Source organism: Aquila chrysaetos, chromosome 1 (assembly GCF_900496995.4).
Source record: "Aquila chrysaetos chrysaetos chromosome 1, bAquChr1.4, whole genome shotgun sequence".
In the NCBI taxonomy this organism is placed as follows: domain Eukaryota; kingdom Metazoa; phylum Chordata; class Aves; order Accipitriformes; family Accipitridae; genus Aquila; species Aquila chrysaetos.
The window spans coordinates 54,013,544-54,033,423 of record NC_044004.1 but is presented as its reverse complement, the minus strand read 5'-3'; the positions used below and the strand labels follow the sequence as shown (position 1 = coordinate 54,033,423).

Sequence of the window (19,880 nt, the reverse complement as noted above, 5' to 3'; positions counted from 1 at the left end):
GATTTTAGAAATAAGAACATGTTTTTTACAGAATAGTTTTCATTCTCCTAGTTTTCAAGAAAGTGAAACAGTGTTGCAAATGATCTCCTGCTTCAGCACCAACACTTCATCCAGCTTAATAAAATGTATAGGTGTGTCTTTTGTTTTTCCGAAGATGTTGGCGGAGCATCACTTTGCTTCAGTTCCCACAGCCGGGATCCAACTCTGCACCCTGTCAGCTCAGGGGAGCTGCACAAGGATTGCCGGGCAGTGCAGGCTTGGTGGGAGCCTGGGGTGGTTCCTTGCCAGTAGTGCAGCAGGAGGATGTCCTGGGGCAGGGTGGCAGAAGGATCTTCCACTGTAACTGGAGCATAAAGTGATGCTTTTGGCAAGACTGGGCCATCCTGGCAGAGCCTTCTTCTCCAGCCCTGTGCTCCTAGGTACTTGCTGCCACCAGTTTGGTCTCACATAATTAATTTGGCAAGGGTACTTTCTCCTACCGGTAGATATAATAAGGTCAGGGTGGCTTCTGAAGGCAGTTGGGCTGACAGCAGCAAGAGCGTGGTGTCCAGCATTGCCTTCGAAAGGCTCTTGCATTTGTCCCCCTGCCTGTGGCACTGGCTCTTCCTCACGCTGGGAAGGAGCACGCAGCGAACACAGATCTGTCTCGCCAACTAATCTGCACCCCACCGGCCCGACTCTTGGCACCACACATATGTTCCTTATTTGCGCCTGTGTGTTACTGGCACCTCTTCATTTTCTCCCTCATCATCCTCCTGCCCTTGACAGAGCGGTTGCTCCTCCGGCTGTGCACAAGCTCTGGTGCCAGCGCAGCCTCCGCAGCACCCACAGCGTCCTTGGCCATCACTCGGTGATCTTCCTCCGCTCAATTCTGGAGCAGCTCCTCCAAGCTGAGCCCCACACATGCATGCACACACATGCGCACACACACACGCGCATGTGCATGCATGCTTGCACACCCCTGCAGCATTGCTCAGGGCCAGGGGCTCCTGCCAGAGCCAGTTGCTGGTGTGGCCGTAGGGGCGTGCAATCAGTGCTGCAGCAACTTACCCTCCAGAAGGATTGTGCCACCCCTGCAAATATGGCACGTTTGCCGTTCCTGAAACTAGGGGGCCCGAGCTTAATGCCAAATTTCAGTTGAGCCCACGCTGCTCAGCTGCCAGATGTGTACATTGTGCTGCAGACCTGCAGGCAGTGGGGGTGAAACAGATGAGTTTTGCCGAGCATCATGTGGCGCGTGGTGGCTTTGCAAGAGGTGGCCATCATCAGCTGCTGCTTTTTCGCTTCTGCTCTCTCTTAAAGACATTCAAATCACCTTGTGTTGTGTGCAGGATATTACACGCAGGGTTGAATGGAGAAATTAGCAAGGGAGCTGTTTTCCTTTACACACAAGGTGGGGAGGCTGTCTGCATTTAGGCTGTATGTATTTTTTTTCTCATCCTGCAGTCTCATCACGGAGGATTATTCTGATGAAGCAGCAGGTGATATTTCATGTAGATGTGGCATTCGGCCATCATAGAGGTTACTTCCCTTCCTTGAGTTTTTATAACTCCTTATTGTCATGCTTAGGAAGTGAAGGGTGGTTATTTATTCAACATGCTTGTGACTACTGATGTTAAATCACGCTCACCAAATGATTAGTTCTGCAATATCTTTTTCAGTAAAGTTTTGGTGATATTTTCATTATTTGCCTAACTCTGCCCAGGGCTTTAAAACTGCTGCAGGGTCCAGAGGAAAGAGTTACAAGTCTTAGGGGAGTGTTGTACGGGAGGAGGTTTCTACCACCATCATCACCTCAGAGAAATCATGCCCTCCCCACGCCTACGCAGGAGAAAAGCCAGAAGCAGGAATTTTAAATCTTGATTAATCTACAGTGCAAACAGCAAAGACTTTGTGCATCATCCAGGCTTGAAAGGGGCATTGCTGTCTCAAAGGAGAGCAGCTCTGAGGGGTCGGGAGCTCTAACTTGGCCTCTTTCTCCCTTAGGATGTGGTTGTGGTCGGGGAGGAAAACTTCACCACTCCTTGCTATATCCAGCTGGACCCAGAGGCCTGCCATATCCTGACAGAAACCCTCAGCACGTATGCCTTGGTGGGACAGTCAATCACCAAAGCAGCAGCCAAACGTCTCAAACTGGCCATCTTTGGACCACTGTCCTGCTCTTCGCTGGAGTACAGCATCCGGGTCTACTGCCTCGATGACACGCAGGATGCCCTTAAGGTGGTTATTGCTTTCTTGCTCGCTTTCCCTCTCCCTCTCCAGCTCTCACAGGACTGCAGTCATAGCGGTGACTAGACCCTCTGCTCCGTGTATTCCTGCTCCCTGGGTTATTTTTCTGATTAGAAGAGCTTGACAACAAGCTGCTGTTTTACAGTTTAACCTGCACACACTGTAAATTGTCCTTTGTATAGGGATCTCACACTATTTTCCGCCCACCAGTCTTTTTTCCTTTGTTTACCTGTATCATATCCTGAATCCTAAGATTTTTGCATTATTAAAAGGCCATAAGGTACGCGGGGCTTCATTCGTTATTCATGTATTTTTAATGCTAAGTGCCAGCTCCCCAGAGATGGGGAAACATATAAATGCTTCTTTGTAAATAGTTGATAATGATAAAAGAAGCTTCTGGGCTGTTAATCACTGCCTGCTTTCATACTGCTTTATTACACCTCTTCGCGTGCAGCTTTTTGTGTTGGGAATTCGCAACTGAAATAAACCGAGGCTGTTGCTATCTCTAACTATATAATCTTACTCTCACTGCGTAATTCTGGCATGCACACAAACATACACTCACTACATACAGAAGAGCAGATAGGTGACCATACTTGCTATTTCTCTTTATAAATACCTGTATTTATACAGGTGGTATCTATAATAGATGCACTCATGAAACATGTAGCTCCAACTGCACATGTAAGAATGGAGTTTATTAAAAGGTGGGCTTTTTTTCTTCAATTGTAGCCAGTGCGACTTCCCAATGCCTCTTTGCAGCAAAATGAGTTCAAAGCCTGACTCTAAGCAGAGTCATCCTGGTGCTGTGTATGCTTTTGTTTCCTCAGCTGCACATGGGAATTATGGGGATTTAAACCCACATATACTGGCTGGGAGATGTTTGTGTTTTTCAGAGCAGTGATTTCCATCACTGTGAATGGCACACAGTTTTCTTCCCCAGTACTATCTGATATCAAGGCCTGCCTGCCTAGGCTTTGCTGGGGGGATACTCTTTCACCAAATGTAGGAAAGGCAGTAAAGTATAAGGGTTGAAGCAGGCATATCATGACTTCAGCCTGGTTTTGTCTGTACAGGGCCTGGGAGCTTGGCCTCTGTCAATGCATTGGTGTTATCAGGCTTTTAGAAACAATTATTTTCTCCGGTCTGATTTCCCTTTTGTTTTTCCTCTTTAAAAAAAAAGTGAAAAGGATCTTTCATAGCGATCAAGCTTCAAAAGTCCTGATGGTTTTATGCCTGTGCAGCATAATACAATTTTCCACGGGTTCGTCAAGGCCTGAGGTAATAATAAGTGAGTTGGAGGGGCCTTGGACAGATAGCTAATGCAGTCAGAGCTGGGGGAATCCAATTAGGTGTTACTCAAGAGCTGTTGGTTTGTTTCTAATAGACTGTGGGGAGAGTTGTGAGGTAAAGTTAATCCGATTTGGTGTGATAGCAAAAAGGATCAGGAGAGGCACTGAGCAACATGGAGGGACCATCTTTCTCCTGAGAAGCTGCAGCCAGTGTTTGGGAGGGGAGCAGGCCAGTCCTTGGGCTGCTGCTGCAGGTAGACCCCAAAGCGAGCCTGTAATTTGGTGAGGAAAGGTGAGCAAAGTCGGGCGGCCACTATCCCACTCGTACCTACTGCTTTTTTACAGCAAAGTATATGCATTTTAATTTTCTTCTTTTTTGGCACATCCACCAGAAGACTGGAAGGCCACGCACAGGGTTCAAGACCCAGCTAGCTGGTGGTTTACGGGAGGACAAGCACACCTACTTGCTGGCCACAAACTCTTATGATTGTATCAATTGCACTTCTCTGGAAATGAAAGGTCTGGGGAAGTAGAAGGTTTAAGAAAAATGAACCTAGTAAACTAGCTGTAGATGAAAGGGTTGAGCATGGACCGGTGTGTACAAACCAGCCCTGTGCAACAGTGTTGTGTAGACTATGACTATTCAGAAAGAAAAAAAAAGGTTGGGGTGTTTGCTGCGTGCTTTCACAACAGCTGGCACCACAGCAGCCCCAGCGTGCTGGGAGGAGGTCCTTGGCACTGCCATATTGCCAAAGGGAAGGCATTAACGGGGCAATTACCGCTGGCTGTGCAGGACAAGGTGTACAGACGGGGCTGGACCAGTGGGTCCTGAGGTTAAAAGTAATTTGGAGAGGGTGGGAAAGTTGTAGGCGGCAAGCGAGGCACCAGCTGCAACGTCTCGGTGTCTTGGGGCTGGCTGCTCCGGGCAAGGCATGGCAAGGGAAGGGAAGAGCAGTGTGAGATGTTCCTACGTTGGGATGTCTGAGGTTTGGAAGAGCCTTTGTAGGGGATTATGTGTTTATTTTAATAGGCAACTGAATGCATTCTGTTATTATTTACAACTAGGAATGAGTGTGCCATATGCTGAATGTGTCCTAACAGCCACCAAAGGAAGACAAGCAGTTGCGGTATAAAACACAGTGCAGTATTTATCCAGCAGGCTTTTCCCTCTCATCATGCAGAGTAAGCGCTTGCTGCTGAACTGCCGGTGCCTGCAGTACAGTAGGGAAGTGTAATGACTTGTCATCAATAAGGGCTCAGTTATTTTGGTAGTGGCTTGGCAGGGTTCCTGGGGGCTGTGGAGCAGCAGAGTGGGCTTAGCGCTGATCAAGCATGCAGCATCCCCTGTCCCACAGGATCTCAAGCCGCCTGGATGGGATGCTCACCAAAATGCTTTCTGGGGAAGGGTGAGGGTAGCTGTGACCTCGAGCACTGGCCTCTTTTTTTAAGGCTGATTTTTGCACTTTGAGGGGGATACCCAAGCTAGTCTGCTGTGAAAAAAAAAAAAAAAAAGTAATAATACGATAACTGTAAAGCAATCCAGCTGCTTTATTCTGTTTATTCACGTATGCCTTTGAGATTGATGTATGTGAGCTGTGTGTGGCAGCATGGTGGGGGCTGAGCAGCCAGGCACGCGGAAAAGGCTGCCTCTCACACCGAGGGCAAGTGAATGATTTCAGGCTGTAGCAGAGCGGCATCCCCCAACCTGCCTCATGCTCCACAGTAACTGTCCCGCCAAAAAACCAACAAAACAGGCATGTGATCTTCTCGCAGTTACTTAATGTGTATCTTTTCCTCTAATGAAGAAAGGCAACAGCTTAAACTGACTGCTGTTGCGTGCTTGTGCCCCATTAATGAGGAAGCCCTTTCCAAATACAGGTTGTGGCTGTCCTGGTGACGCTGACAGTGGAGTGATGCCTTACACAGCTCCCTCTCCTAGGAAAGGCGTCAGGGCATGAAGTGCTGGCTCACAGGCATGGTGAGAGGCGATGGGGAGGGTGGCTGGAACCACCTCAGCATGGGGCAAGCAACGTGCAGCTCGGGTTTCAGCTCAGGAGAGCACAGAGGCACCAGCCAGCAGGATAAGTACTGCTCTAAATAAAATGCCGTATGGCTAGAGCCAGCCTGCAAGTTTGAAGGGCTGTGCAAATCATGGCTCCAAATTAATTCTGAATTAATTAACTGAGCGGCATGGGAGAAGCACGGGCTGCACGGCATCCTCCAGTTGGAGCCCATAGAGGGGCTAGAATGATCAAGGGTGGTTACCAAAGGTGGGATATTGAAACGAGACATCCAGATCTGGTGGGTGGGATGGTGCAGCATCACGCTGCAATGTTTTTCCCCACAGTAGTGCAGCTCCCAGAGCTGGTGCTGCACGGGCAGGAGCGGTCGTTCAGCCCCGGCGCCCCATGTGCCTGAGAGGTGGTGTCTGCAATTAGCTCACGCAGTGCCGTGAGTCGTCTTCTGGCCCTTCCAGGGAGGTAATTTGGACATAATGAAGATCTATAGTAATCAGATAATTAGTATCGATTGCTCTTTAGACATCTTGACGAGGTAATTAGGGGGCACTGGAAAGAAGCTGGAACTGATTCATTGGCATAACCTTAATTTAAAAGGTTTCCTGATTTTGTTTCTTTTCCTCTAATGGCTGATAAACGAACATCATTTTAGCTTCAGTATTTGCCAGGTGCTGGGCTCGCCAGGGACAGGGGCTTTTCTTGTATGCTAACTAGATCATGAACATGGTCAAGAGTAGCTTGTTTTGTGCTTAGCTAAAACAGAGGTTCCTTTAGTTGGCCTGGGGTAGCATCCTGGTTTTGTGTGCCCACGTACTCCTTGAGTGTGCTCACTCTGTGTGTGATTGGCTTTGGCCATGTGAGACTGGTTGGCTGGTTGGTTCTTGTAATTAAATATGACTGAGTTTGGCTGTGTTGGTTTCTAATGGGCCTCCATGCTTCTTCCATGTGGACTACAATTAGGCTGTTTGTAGGCAACGGTTCACTGTGGTCTCATTAACTACAGGCATATATTTATTTTTAGCTGCAGAAAATGACCAGACTCTTGTCTTACTAGCTTTTAATTACAAGATCAATATTTCAGTAGCCCTGAACCTATGTATTCATATGGACAAAATGCTTTGTCACGGTGTCTTGAATTGTTTTGATACCATCCCACTTGATGGTTAGCGTCAGCATAGGCATCACCAGGTACCTCCTGTACCGCTCTGCCACAGAGCAGTTTGCCAGGAGGCCACAAGCTGAAGGACCAGTGGTATGCACAGGTCCCATATCAGCAGGACCTACACAAATAAGAGCTTCCAAAAACAAAATAGTAAAGCTATCATTAGGTGTCCAGTTTGATGAGCAATGGAGAAGACTGATATACTTCTGTATTCAAACAGTGCCTGTATACAAAGTCTTTGCATTCAATTTAATAGCATGCAATTAAGTTTTCTGCTTATAGGACAGGACACTGTGTCTCCTAAATGAGACATGGGTGCCTGCATCCCTGCTGGGCTGCTGCTGTATGAAGGGGGCGAGGGGGTTATACTCAGATCCACTAATGCAATTCCGCTTCACAGGAAAACACAACTCTGCGCTTTTTTTTCCCTGTATTACACAAGTTACAGCAATTACAGCAGTCAATCTTGAGGAATCAGAAGCCCAGTGTGCTGTCTTGATGAAACCTGACCACTTTCTTCTTTTTATCGCAATACTGCAGGAGGTCCTCCAGCTTGAGCGGCAGATGGGTGGGCAGCTTTTGGAGGAGCCCAAAGCTTTGCATTTTAAGGGAAGCACCCACAACCTCCGCCTGTCCATTCATGACATTGCCCACTCTCTCTGGAAGAGCAAGCTGCTGGCTAAATACCAGGTGAGCATCACAAACCATTCACATTGGATCCTAGCAGTGATACTTAAAGAAATACAGTGACACACAGGGGTGTTTGTTTAAAAAACACCCAGTGCCAGGTTGCAGTACTGTGAACATTTTTTTCCCTGGACCATTTGCAGTAACAGTGGTATGGAGCCCATGGTCTCTGGTCATATAGCATCCGCACCCTGGTCCCACATCCTTCCCTTACTATACTTTTTTTTTTTGCTTTTCTATTGCAGGAGATTCCCTTTTACCACATCTGGAGTGGATGCCAGAGGAACCTGCACTGCACCTTCACGCTGGAAAGGTTCAGCCTGAATACCTTGGAGCTGGTATGCAAACTCTGCGTGCGGCAGGTCGAAGGAGAAGGGCAGATCTTCCAGCTCAACTGCTCCGTCTCAGAGGTAAATGACATTGGTGCACTTCTCTGTCCAACTGCAGGAACATGGGAGGGTTAAGGAGGTATATCCTTTCCCATTGCTACCTCTTTAGTGCTTCCCATTTTCCTCCTGACTGCTGGGATGGACATAAGGGATGGATTAAGTTGTTGCTTTGTATCTCCTGTTGCATTTTCCTTTAGTTTCTCTCATCTGGAAGGGAGTGTCCCCCCTTCAAGGGAGGGAGGAGGGCAGCTATGGTCTCCCTGCTAGTGCCGCCTTTCTGTGCCTATGTGGAGGACTGCTTTGCCCGCCACTCCCTGATGCATCTCGCAAAGCACTGCATGGTCCTGTTTCCTGGCAGTCCACAAGACCATCACCCCCAGCATTTCCCTGGGGAGGGAGGAAGGAGAATAGGAAAATGTCATTGTCATATGTTTGCATGAGCCACTCCACTCTGATCCCACATAATAACTGCTGTGCAAGAGGGAATATCAGATAGCCTAGTTGCAATAGACTTCTCAGATTTTGCTACCGCTACAAATCCTGACTATTATCTTCAACAATTTTTCTTTTGACGGCTGACATTTTCCAATAGAAAAATGATCATAAGTTTTGGAACAGCTTTGCTGACGCCATGTAACACCTGGAGAATTTTCACTCCTTGGGGCAGTCAAGCTTAGGGATGAGACCAAACTACATGTTCAGGTGTGAAGTGGCGTTGCCTTCAGTGAATGTGCTGGTGGCTTTTGTGCCTGGTAGCCTTGGTGGCTATGAAGAGCAGGCTCTTGGGCAGCAGTCACTGCTGGCTGACTTTGGGAAGGGCTGGGAGACCACAGACAAAACTTACTTGTGCTGTAGGGCCCTGACGGTGTCTGCCATTACCCATAACATCTGCTTGGTTATTGGGTGTAAAGTTACATATTCAGCTGGGGACTACACAGCATTAAAGACAGATGGTAAAACAAGTATCATAAACAATTATTGTAATAAGTGCTGCATTGAGGTAATCTCTAATTTAACCTCGCAGAGAAAAGAAAGAACTGAGAGTAACTTTAATGAAATGCAAGTATACACTATAATCATCTTCAGCTGCTTGTGCGTAATAGGGCCTGGTAATGGATTCAGAGGGAACAGGATAATATTCTTGTCTTGTGCTGTGATCCCATCCATCAGGGATGAATAGAGGGAGGGAATAATACTGCTGCTATCAAGGCTGCCTACTGCAAAATTGCTCCTCCTGGTTGACATGGAGTGATGTTCCTGAGCCCAAGTGAGGGGCAGGAGGACCTTGGGCTGCTAAGGGCTGGCATACAGGGTTGTGTCAACTTTGTTACTACAAAAAAAACCCTAAAACTCAGCTGGTTTGATGACAGAAGTTACCTGGAAATGCAATAACAGCAACCTGGAAACCAATGTGTATGCCTCTAGAGGTGTAAGAGGAAGGGGTTGTTGTGATAAAGACACCAGACCAGGCATCAGGAAACCTTAGCTGTGGTTCCTCACACTTTCCTCTGGTGACTAACTAGGTCATGTAAGGGTGAGTTTTGGTCCCTGCTTTGAGATAGTGTCTGGTTTGGTTTGCTCCTGGTGATTTCAAATTGTGCACATTATTCCATTCTTGTGGGGGAGGCAGGCAGCTAGTGGTTAGGCATTACAGGACCATGCTGGTGCCTTTCTTCTGCATCTCTACCTCTGTCACCCTGTGGTAAAAATACAGTAACACGGTTTCCTGCATCCTCCCTTTATGGGCTTTCTTTTTTCTCCCCTGTAAAGGATGTAAAACTTCTGCAGATTAAACTGTCTTATTCTGGCTTTATACAGTGTCTTCCACTGGGATTTCAAAAATACAAGTGCAATGAGTGCCAAAACATGCAAATTCACGAGGCAAGAGGAAGAATGAGATAAAGGTCTCCCACTGTTTGTTTTTGAAGCCCCCTTTTTATCTTATGCTGTCAGTACTCACCCAAAAGAGCCCCAGGGCACCACAGCGGATAGTTGGGCTCCCTCTGCACCCATCCTGATGCACCTGGGGCAGCAGGTAACCTGGAGAGCCAGGGCAGCACTGCTTCAATGTGTCGCTTGTGTCCCTTGGCCCAGACTAAAAAGGGAAGGTCATGTGTCTGCGATGCCACCAGTCACCACTCTACAGCCGCTTCCAGGCAGTTAGAGGACAGTAGCTCATTGCCTGAAGCGGTGGGGTTGGGGTGGACGGTCTGTGATGCAGGGCCTTGGTGCCCAGGTAGGGATGCCGCATTTGGCACTGCTTTGGGCATGTTCACCGAGGACATTACAGTGTGGTGTAAACCTTCCTTGGTTAGAAATTTCACTGATTGCCTAAAATGCCATTTAAAAAAAAAAAAAAAAAAAAAAAAGCAAAAAAAGGCATATTTATAGAGTGGAAGAGAATTAATTGTTGTGGATAAATGAGTGGAGTCAAAAGAGGCTTAATTCTGTTCATTGCTCACAGATACTGGCTCTCCCCTTTCCATCTCTGCATACATTTTTGGGGGGGAAACCACAGACTGCGCTGTCGTGGTTTAACCCCAGCTGGTAACTAAGCACCATGCAGACACTCGCTCACTCCCCTCCCACCCAGTGGGATGGGGGAGAGAATCAGGGAAAAAAAAGGTAAAACTTGTGGGTTGAGATAAGAACAGTTTAGTGGAACAGAAAGGAAAAAACTAATAATGATAATAACAATAATAAAATGACAATAATAATAAAAGGGTTGGAATATACAAAACAAGTGATGCACAATGTAATTGCCCACCACGCACCAACCAGTGCCCAGTTAGTTCCCGAGCTGCCCCCCAACCCCACTCCCCCCAGTTTATATACTGGGCATGACATCACATGGTATGGAATACCCTTTGGACAGTTCGGGTCAGCTGCCCTGGCTGTGTCCCCTCCCAACTTCTTGTGCCCCTCCAGCCTTCTTGCATGAGAAGCTGGAAAATCCTTGACTTGGTCTAAACATTACTTAGCAACAACTGAAAATGTCGGTGTGTTATCAACACTCTTCTCCTACTGAACCCAAAACATAACACTGTACCAGCTACTAGGACGACAATTAACTCTATCCCAGCTGAAACGAGGACACGCGCGTAACTGAGCCCTGCAGCACCTCGTTGTTCCTAAGCAAACCCAACCATCCAAATTGACCATACCCTTGTCCTACCAGCTACCGAGCCCCTCTTTCTACCTACCTGTGCGTGCTAAATCCTTCCAGGCCAAGAAAGAGATAAAATCCTTGCCCAGAAGAGCCAATCTCTTGTTATTCCCAGTGGGGCCACATTACAGCTGTGTCATGGGGAGCCTCCGAGCTGGGAGGACCACATCAGAGAGCATCAACCCTGTACCCACGGGGGACAGGCTGGCTTTGGAGGTGACTTTCCCCTTGAAACACTGCTGCCACTGCCTTTGAGTGCAGTGCTGGTCATGGGGAGCAGGGCGACTGCCACCCCTTGAGCACACACGCTCCATGTGTCTCCAGCACAGAGTTAAAGCCGCATGAAAATGAGGGATCAGCTTGTGCCTGGGGCGGTATTAACCAACCTTCCGTGGTCTGCCCAGCATCGGAGGCTTCAGAGAGTATGGGTGCTGCCAAAGGGATGTCAGCAGCGTGAGCCCAGCGCTGGCTGCATGTGGGGTGGGGGGCTTGGGAGGCTTCTGGGAAGGGGCTCCTGCTAGCCAAGCTGGAAAAGCCCTGTTCTGCCCTACTAGTAGCAATTTGCTCTGAAATGTGTCAAAGTGCCTGGTCTTTCATTATTTCCAGTAGGTAAGTGATTAATTAAGCTGGGCTCAATTTTGTCCAGCCATAAGTAACCTTCACCCTTAAAGAAAAAAAAAAAAAAAAAAAAAAAAAAAAAATCTGCTGTCTACCCAAAAATCAGTTATAAATATTTCTTTTTCAGCTGATTAACATAAACGCTTGATTAGCAGAGGGCTGCTCTCCCTCTAATGCAAGTAAAAGCACTGAGTCTCAGAGGATACACTTCTACAATCATCTCTGCACTCGGTAACAAAACTGCTGTATTTTTTTTTTTTTTTTTTCCTTGCTTTCTTTCCAACCTCAGGAACCTACTGGCATTGATTATCCTCCTATGGACTCAGCAGGCACCATCACCACCATAGTAGGGCCCAGCGCTTTCAGCATCCCCCTCCCAATAAGGCAGAAGCTGTGCAGCAGCCTGGATGCACCCCAGACCAGGGGCCATGACTGGCGGATGCTGGCCCACAAGCTGAAACTGGACAGGTAAGCGAGGCTGCCTATGCGTTGTCGGGCAGCAAAGTCCCCCCCAGGGAGGTATGTGCAAAAGGGTCTTGGTGAAGATGAGTGACAGCAGATGTGTCTACGGACTGGTCAGACTGACCGCACAGGAGATGAGCACCTTGCCGGCACCAGCAATGGGGATGGGCTGAAATTATATAAATTCAGGTAGCCTTCACGCAGCTCAAAAAAATGAGTTTCCATTTGGCTTGTTGCAGGTACCTAAATTATTTTGCTACGAAATCAAGTCCCACCGGGGTGATCCTGGATCTCTGGGAAGCCCAGAATTTCCCTGACGGCAACCTGAGCACGCTGGCGGCAGTTCTTGAAGAAATGGGAAGACACGAAACCATTGTTTCTTTGGCAGCAGAAGGAAATTACTGATACAGCCTTGGCGTGAACAGGAAGGACAGACGCAGGGAGCGGTAATGCCCTGTTATTACAAACGAGAATTGAAATGAAAACCCAGACCAATGAGTTACACAAGAGACATTTCGGAGAAGAAAGCAAGCAAACAAACAACAACAACAAAAAAAAACCAGCCCTGACCTTCACACATGCGCTCCTTGTACATTATCACAGGATCTAAAAGAAATCATGCAAACTTGTACCTTGAAAATATAAATCAACCTAATGTTCCTCTCGGCTTGGCTGTACACTGCTTGGTACAGGATTTTACAGTTTCCTAGGAAACGCTTTTTATTGCTATCCAGATATATGGATAAACTTTCTTAACAATCCCAGTTTCTATGGATGTTGTTTACATCAAATTCTGGACAGGGGTAAGGAGACTGTCCATGGCTCTTTATATTTTTTGTTTAAAGCCATTCTAGACAAAGCTATGGACAGTTGGTTGTGGCTATTTCAGCTTATTGGTTTCTGGTGAATTCAGATTTTGGCTACAATTCTGCACATCAATTGTCTCACAATGATCCTCCTGTCATTGTTCTGTTTCCTAGACCTACTTGTAAAAAAAAAAAAAAAAAAAAAAAAAAAAAACACAACAAGAAAATCAGAGCTTAAGAGGTGTGCATCTGGAAAGCAGGTACTCTGGGTGCTAAGCAGGAACACACGTAACGTCCCCTTCCTTCCCCGATCAAGTCCCACTGAGCCTGTGTGGAGAATAGCTGTAGGACAGTAGGGAATTTAGGATCGGAGTTAATTTTCAATTCACAATGTAACAACACCCTTTCCACCCCTTTGCAATACGAGGGGGCCGGATATGCAATTCAGAGTGGTTTGGGGAAGAAAAAGAAACCCAGAAAAAAATAAAAAAGAGAAGTTGCTATGATAATTATTTACTAATTAGTATCTAGTGCAAGGACTATAATTATTATTATTATTATTATTATTATTATTATTATTATTATTACCACCATTATTACTTCATTTCTAATTTTGTCAACAGCAGAATTATTCCTGTTTTTATGGAACCTGTTGTCCCCTTCCTGAAGGTCTTTTAGGACATGTCCCTCGATATGCTGTCTGTCCTTCCCTTCTCCAGCCATCGTACTCCTCCTCCAAAGTCCTCTGCTAGCCCACACAGGTTGCTCACCTCATGTTAGCATTGCTGTGCCTCGTGCCCGATGCAAAGGTGGTATAAACTGGTGACGCTCCGCTGAAGTAACTGATCTGCACCTGCAAAGGTTGCAACCCAGCACCTCTCCCTAGGATGTTTTGCACCACCTTGGTGCCTCCAGGTTGCTCCAAGAAGTAATCCTGTCCCAAGTGACAGCGGCTGTGAACCACTGACAGCCTCCCAGTCCAAATACACGTAGACCACTGGTTCAGGAGCACGGGTGTAAGCATGTGGAGGCACTGACATTGACCACCTGATGTGTGCATCCAAGGTGGGCCTCCGTATGTCTTGCGTTGCTTTGAAGTGGTCTGAGAGCCAGCAGCTCCAGTTAGCTTCCCGCGGAGCTGCAGGTACTTGCTCTTACTGAAACCCACTGTGTCCCATAACGTTTGTGGTGGTCAGGGCTACTGGGAGTCCTCTGCTGGGACATTTCTGGGTGAGGTGGACTCTGTGGCTCTCCGCAGGTATTCCCAGGCTTGCTGCAGCCAGGGAAGCCTCTGCTGCATAGGCCAGTGTAGGGCAATGGAGCGGTGAAGTCGAAATCCCGTGTACTGCGGTTTGCTGCCTTCTCAGCACTCCCTCTGCCGCCGGCACCTGGGCAGGGCGGTGCAGGTCCTCGCTGGCTGACCAGGGGGACGTTTGTCCCTCTCAGCCATGTCCCTCTTGGCCACCACAAACAGGTGAAGTGGGAACTTGACAAAAGGAGCGAACTCTTGCTTTTTCGGTTGTCACTGCGAATGTTATTTTATTTTCTGCTCAGTGAAAAGACTGACTCTTTGGTACATGACAGCACATAGGACCGCAGTAGTTTTACTGCCAGGTTTGTCTGTTCTCTACTTCTGGTGCAAAAAAGGCTTTCTTCCCCAGCCTGGCTACTCCAGGTTTCCAGCCAGGCCCTGGTTATTGCTGTCGTGCATGCATGCATGCCCCTGCCCATGCACGTATTCCCATTCCGTGTGCTTCCCGAGAACAGAGTTGGCTTGTTTTCTTTTGTGTTTTTTGGTTTTGTTTTCCCCCAAGGCTTTCCAGATTGCACCTTTAAAGGTAACTTTGAAAATGTCATTGGTCAAAATGAAAGGAAAATTTCATCTGACCTTTTTCCCATTTGACATTTTCATAGGCTTGGGACTTTTTGTTTTTAATTTCTCAGCTCCCTGACACGAGCAGGGTTTTGACTGACCACTGGGCAGCAATCACAAAGCGCTCCCTTCCTCGTAAGAGGTAACCCGGCAGTTTGCAAACCAGCATTTCAGTCAAAACCAGAGACCAGAGGACATACATTTTAACTTTCAACATCTGTCTTCATTTTGCCACATAGACCCCACCTTCTCTTACTATCGAGATGCCAAGGGCATCCTTTCAACAATAAACCATCTTCTTTTTCACCTTGGGCATCTGATGCAGCCCATTGCAATGCTAATGGAAATCTTGCTTTCAGCTTCAGGAGGCTTTGACTGGGGCAACCAGCTCTGCCCTTTCCCTATGTTTTTTTACTCACCTTGGAGCTCTAAAATGGCTCTTAAAAGATAGGGCTCAGCTTTTCTCCCTCCTCTGCCATCTTCAGGTGTAACCAGTTGTATTTAGTTCATGCTTCTTCACCCTTCCTGCGTGATTCCTCTTCCAAGGCGGGTGCATGAGCTGAACTGTCCTTTGGCCCCTTCCCCTTTTCAGCTCAGTCTTCGTTAGCCGATGCCCAGGCTCACTGGGACTCCCAGCTCTCAGCTTTTGCTTTTTTGGACAGCGTGTGCACCCTTCTCACTGGGGCCTTGCCAGAAAGTGTCTCATAGTTATCTGTATCACTATGAGTTGACGCTCCTTTTGACAGCTCTCTGACCTACCCCCCCGATGCCTCCCTCAAGAAAAACAGATGAGCATCTTTCTTAAAGTATTCTGGGTCATTTTCCTTTTACAGTGTCACTGTAAAGGGGATTTATTGAGAGGAAAGGGCATGCTCTGATTAAGAGGAGCATCCACAGAGGTGGATGGAGGTCAAGAACATCACTGCCAGCTAGGGCAGCGGCATCGCTGTCGCTGGGAGGTGGAGCTGCTCTTCTTCCACCCCAACTGCTCAGAAACCCCTCGCCTGCTCCAAGCACGGGCTGGACGATTTCTCCAGGCCCTGCTCCGTCAGCCTTTGCAGGGTCCCAGTGCGGCACCATGCCAGCTGCCTCAGCCCTGACAGGGCAGGGAGAAGCAGGGACTGCCGGGCACGGGGAAGTTTCCTCCACAGAGCTACACCTCATCCCAGCAGCTCCGCACTCGTGCTTTGCCACCGCTACTAATGACAGCTCCCACCTCACATGACACTCCCCCTGCATTAATTTTGCTCAGTTTTTTTTCTGTTTTCCAAGGGGTGCAGCAGTGGCAGGGTGCGTGGCTGGGGAGAGGGCTCTGGCACAGGCTGGTGGTACGCATCCCTCGGCATCCCCCATCCTGCTGCCCCAAGGAGGGAGGGTGGGAAGCAAGGGTGGCCAGATCTGCTCGGGAATATCATTTTTGGTGGGAGAAAAACCAGCAGCAGTCCCTCCGCCTGGCTTGCGTGGACACAGTGCCATCTCGTGGGGCTGAGCCCTTGCTCCAACATGCTGCCGCCGCCACGGCGAGAAACATCGCTCGGGAAAAGGCTTTCCCGTGGGTCAGCTCTTGAAAATGGCAAATAAGTTTGGCAGACAGAACCGACTCTTAAAAGTTGTTGTAACATTTTATGTCAGGTAAGCACATCTGCTTTTAAAAAAAAAAAAATGGCTGCAGGCTTCTTATCCTCCAGTTATTACTACTTTTTGAAATGCTTATCCTTTTAGTTGTCCACCTTCGGCTACGTGCTGCAGCAGTTTTGCTGCTCTTCACACCATCTCTTCATTACATGTTGATTGCTAGCGCTATAAATAATATATATATTATATAAATATATATGAAATATCTACTGACTTCAAGGAAAACCTCTCATTTCCAAGTAAGAAACACTATCGGAGGCAGTCCTTTTCACCTGAGTTTTTCTTCAGTTCTTCTTGTGTTGTGTTCTTGTAAAGGTGGCTGTCAGTGTATAGGGTAAGTTTGGGGTTTGGTTGGGTTTTTTCTGAATTTTCTGATCACAGCTGATCCATTGTATCTCCCTAAACAGTGCAAGACCTAAGTGCTGTTTTACTGAATCACGAAAGTTTTGAGGCAGTGAGGGTCTCTTCAGTCAAGAATTGCTTCCATGGGAGACCGAGATTCTTTTTTTTCCATATCACTGGCAGAAATGCAGACACTCATGAGACATGTTGGAGTCTGGGATGCCCACAGAGAAAAACATGTCTGTTCCTTGGGTTTCTTGCTATTTCTGTTGATTACATATAGAATAAATGTATTTACATGCTGTAAGTCCGTCATTGTGGACAGTGTCCTAATGTCTTGTATTGCTACCTACAATAGTTTCTTTTTGGTTCTCCTTTTCTTCTTGTTTTGGGGGGTGGGGGTTTGGGGAAGGGAGGGGTGGGGGGGCCTTTAGACCATTGTATGCTCTAGCCAAGTAGTTACCACATCTCTGAGGTTAATTTTAAACAAGATGATACTGTTGAGGTTGGGGGTTTTTTTTAATCTCATGTCCAGGGCACTTTGCAAACTATCTTACTAAGTGTTCAGAAGTCTTTTCAGGTATTACTCTGGCTCTTGTCTGGCCACGAAGTAACTAATTGTTTGCAGGCTGGCTTGCTTAATATCAGGCGGTGCAAAGATGCGAGTGGTTTGTGAATGGAAACCAAACCTTTGGCCCTTTTCCTACGAAGACTCCAATGAGGTATTGACTTTGGGGTCACCACCGCAGTCCGTTCCTAGCTTGTGTGTGAAACCTTGAGTTCATAAAATGAGCTGCACTGCAGATTTTTAAATGCTGAAGCATGTATCTCGGACATCCTTTGAAGTGGGAATTTAACAGAAATGCAAAGTGTATGTGTGTATGTACATACAGACAGACAGGAGAAAATAAAGGACAACTGCTGCTGGAGGCTTTTAGCTCTGATGTTAGTTGTGAGCATCCTCTTATGACCAACTTTTGCTTGGGAAGGTGAAGGTCAAAATTCAGTGCTGCATCATCACTGCAAGGTCAAATAGGCAGTACATCGAGAGCCAACAGAGTAAAAACTGGCAAGGAATTAGAGTTGGACTTGAACCAAAGCCGCAGAAATGAGCCCTCAAGTTTGGTAGGTCAAGCTCCTTGCTTGAAATAGGAGCATTTAGTTTACTTACTTGTCCTTAAAGCTTGACACCTGCTCCCTGAAATCTGAAAATCCCTTTATCTGAAAGTCCTTTGATAAGCTCTGCCTGTACAAAAAAGCAATGATAATCCAGAGTTCCCACAAACCTCCATCACTGAATAGGTATTTCACATTTTCTGTGATGCTGGTTAAATGTATTTAATAGTGGTTCAGTCTCCTTGACTGCTTACAGAGATGAATTGCTATGTGCGCTGTACCCCGGGCCTGCCCTTTTCTCCAAAAGCAACCCATGCCATGGCATGCGCATAATTTCTGGATGCCTGTGAAGAAGCGGGATGTAATCGGGCAGAGCCCTCCCGCAGCGGTGAGGTGGCTCTCCGAGTACTGGCACTCTGGTCTCCAGCTGCCGGCTTGCAGCTGGTGGGACAATAGCCCCTAGATGAGAAAAGCTTGCGTGGCCCCAAGAGCTTCTTTGGCTGCTGCCAGCTGGCTCTTGCTACGGCTTGCCAGTAAATTTGGGAGCTTAAACAATACAAATAAAAAGCAAAATCAGTCTGGAAAGTAAAGAAAATTAGGAAGAAGGAGAAGCAAAACACTCTTCTCCCGTAGGTCTTGCAAGGCGCCTTGCAAAAACACCCCCCCAGCCGTGAGCCAATAACCTACTTTGAAGCAGGGTGAGTAACGCAACTGAGAGAGAGAAGTTTTGGCATTACCTGGCATTACTGTTTTGGCACATCTGTGTGGTAGACTTTTTTGCTAACACATGTTCTGTCTGTTAATGTTGAAGAGTGGAAAAAAAAAAAAAAAAGTTAAGATGGTACCTTTGGTACCTTTCCAAAGCAAAGAAGGAGGGCCCGCAGGAAATGAAACGTCTGTGCGACTTGGGCCGAGAGGGTGTATCGCGTTTCTCCCTCCTCTTCCCATGTCTCAGCTGTGCCAGGGTTCATGGGATTTGTTTTCTTTGCTATTCAGATCTGGATAAATATTTTGGTTTTGATTTCCCTATTGCTGTATCTTCTATGCAATTCCTTTTCTAAAGACTTACTACCAGAGAAGTGCTAGCCATTGCATTATTTGTATTGCTGTACAGTGGAGGTGTGGTTTACTAGTTCTGAGTGTGCCTCTTATCCCCCTCCCTTTTTCTCCTTCCCTCTGTTTGTAAATGCCTGCATTTATTCTGTCAGCCTGACATGTACAAAGTGTAAGAAAGAATTTTTAAACAGGTAATAAATTATATTTATAAGCAACTGGAAAAAAAAAATACACCACTACCTTGTGTTCAATTGTTTAGTTCCTGGAAGTTTGGAAGGAAAGAGGAGCCTTTTATTTAGTTGCTTTTTAAAAAAAAAATTACCTGCTCAGAAGGAAGGTTTCTGCACACAAGAACTCCTTGTGATGTAGTCTGCCTCATAAGATACCATTCATTCATGACACGCACGTGCCCATGGAGGCTGTTTCATTGCACTTCGTAAATCCTCGTGCGTCCCCATGGGGTTTTACCTCAGCAGCTACAGGAGGATTCACCCCAGACAGTTTTCCTCAGGTTTGCATTTCGTGGCCGCAGTCAAAGGTGGAGAAAAGCAACAGGCAAGAAAAGGTGTCCTCAGCTGCTGAGCTCAGCTCCCCTCCCTGCATCCAGCCTTTTTGTTAGAGAGGGGAGCAGCCCGCTGGGCTCGTCGCAAATGCCTGGGAGGCAAACTAAATGCCACTTGGGCGAGGTGATTTTGTCCAGCAATACCTGCTTATGTCCGATTTAGCCAGGTGCATACAATGCCCGAACACTGAAGTTCACCCTTCTTGCACCCGCTCCCCGCTGTCAGAGATGGTGGTTGCTTCTCACCTTAGCCCTGTTGTGCTCACTATTAAATTTCTTGGGGTGCAAGAGGCAATTCCCCAGCACAGCCGTGCAGCTGCTTCTCCCACCTGAGGTGTGGGGTGGCAGTGGGGAAAAAGTCGTCTCCTACAGCCAGCTCCTTGTGAGCAGGTCAGCCCCGGGCTGAGGAGCTCATCCTGCCCGGGATGGAGGCGATACGGGGGCCTGTGCGCTGCCGAGGGCAGCAC

At 47.3% G+C, this 19,880-nt stretch overlaps 1 protein-coding gene across 2 annotated transcripts in view; it reads left to right on the top strand.

Moving 5' to 3' along the window:
* UNC5C (unc-5 netrin receptor C) overlaps positions 1 to 19,066 on the top strand; it is a 268,557-nt gene extending 249,491 nt beyond the window's left edge. For both annotated transcript variants that reach the window (XM_030019891.2, XM_030019883.2), the window contains 5 exons: positions 1,987 to 2,220; positions 7,242 to 7,391; positions 7,634 to 7,798; positions 11,851 to 12,029; positions 12,263 to 19,066. In XM_030019891.2, coding sequence (XP_029875751.1) covers positions 1,987 to 2,220; positions 7,242 to 7,391; positions 7,634 to 7,798; positions 11,851 to 12,029; positions 12,263 to 12,428 — 894 coding nt within the window. In that variant the 3' untranslated portion in view covers positions 12,429 to 19,066. The remainder of the gene's footprint in view (positions 1 to 1,986; positions 2,221 to 7,241; positions 7,392 to 7,633; positions 7,799 to 11,850; positions 12,030 to 12,262) is intronic.
* The last annotated feature ends 814 nt before the right edge of the window (positions 19,067 to 19,880 follow it).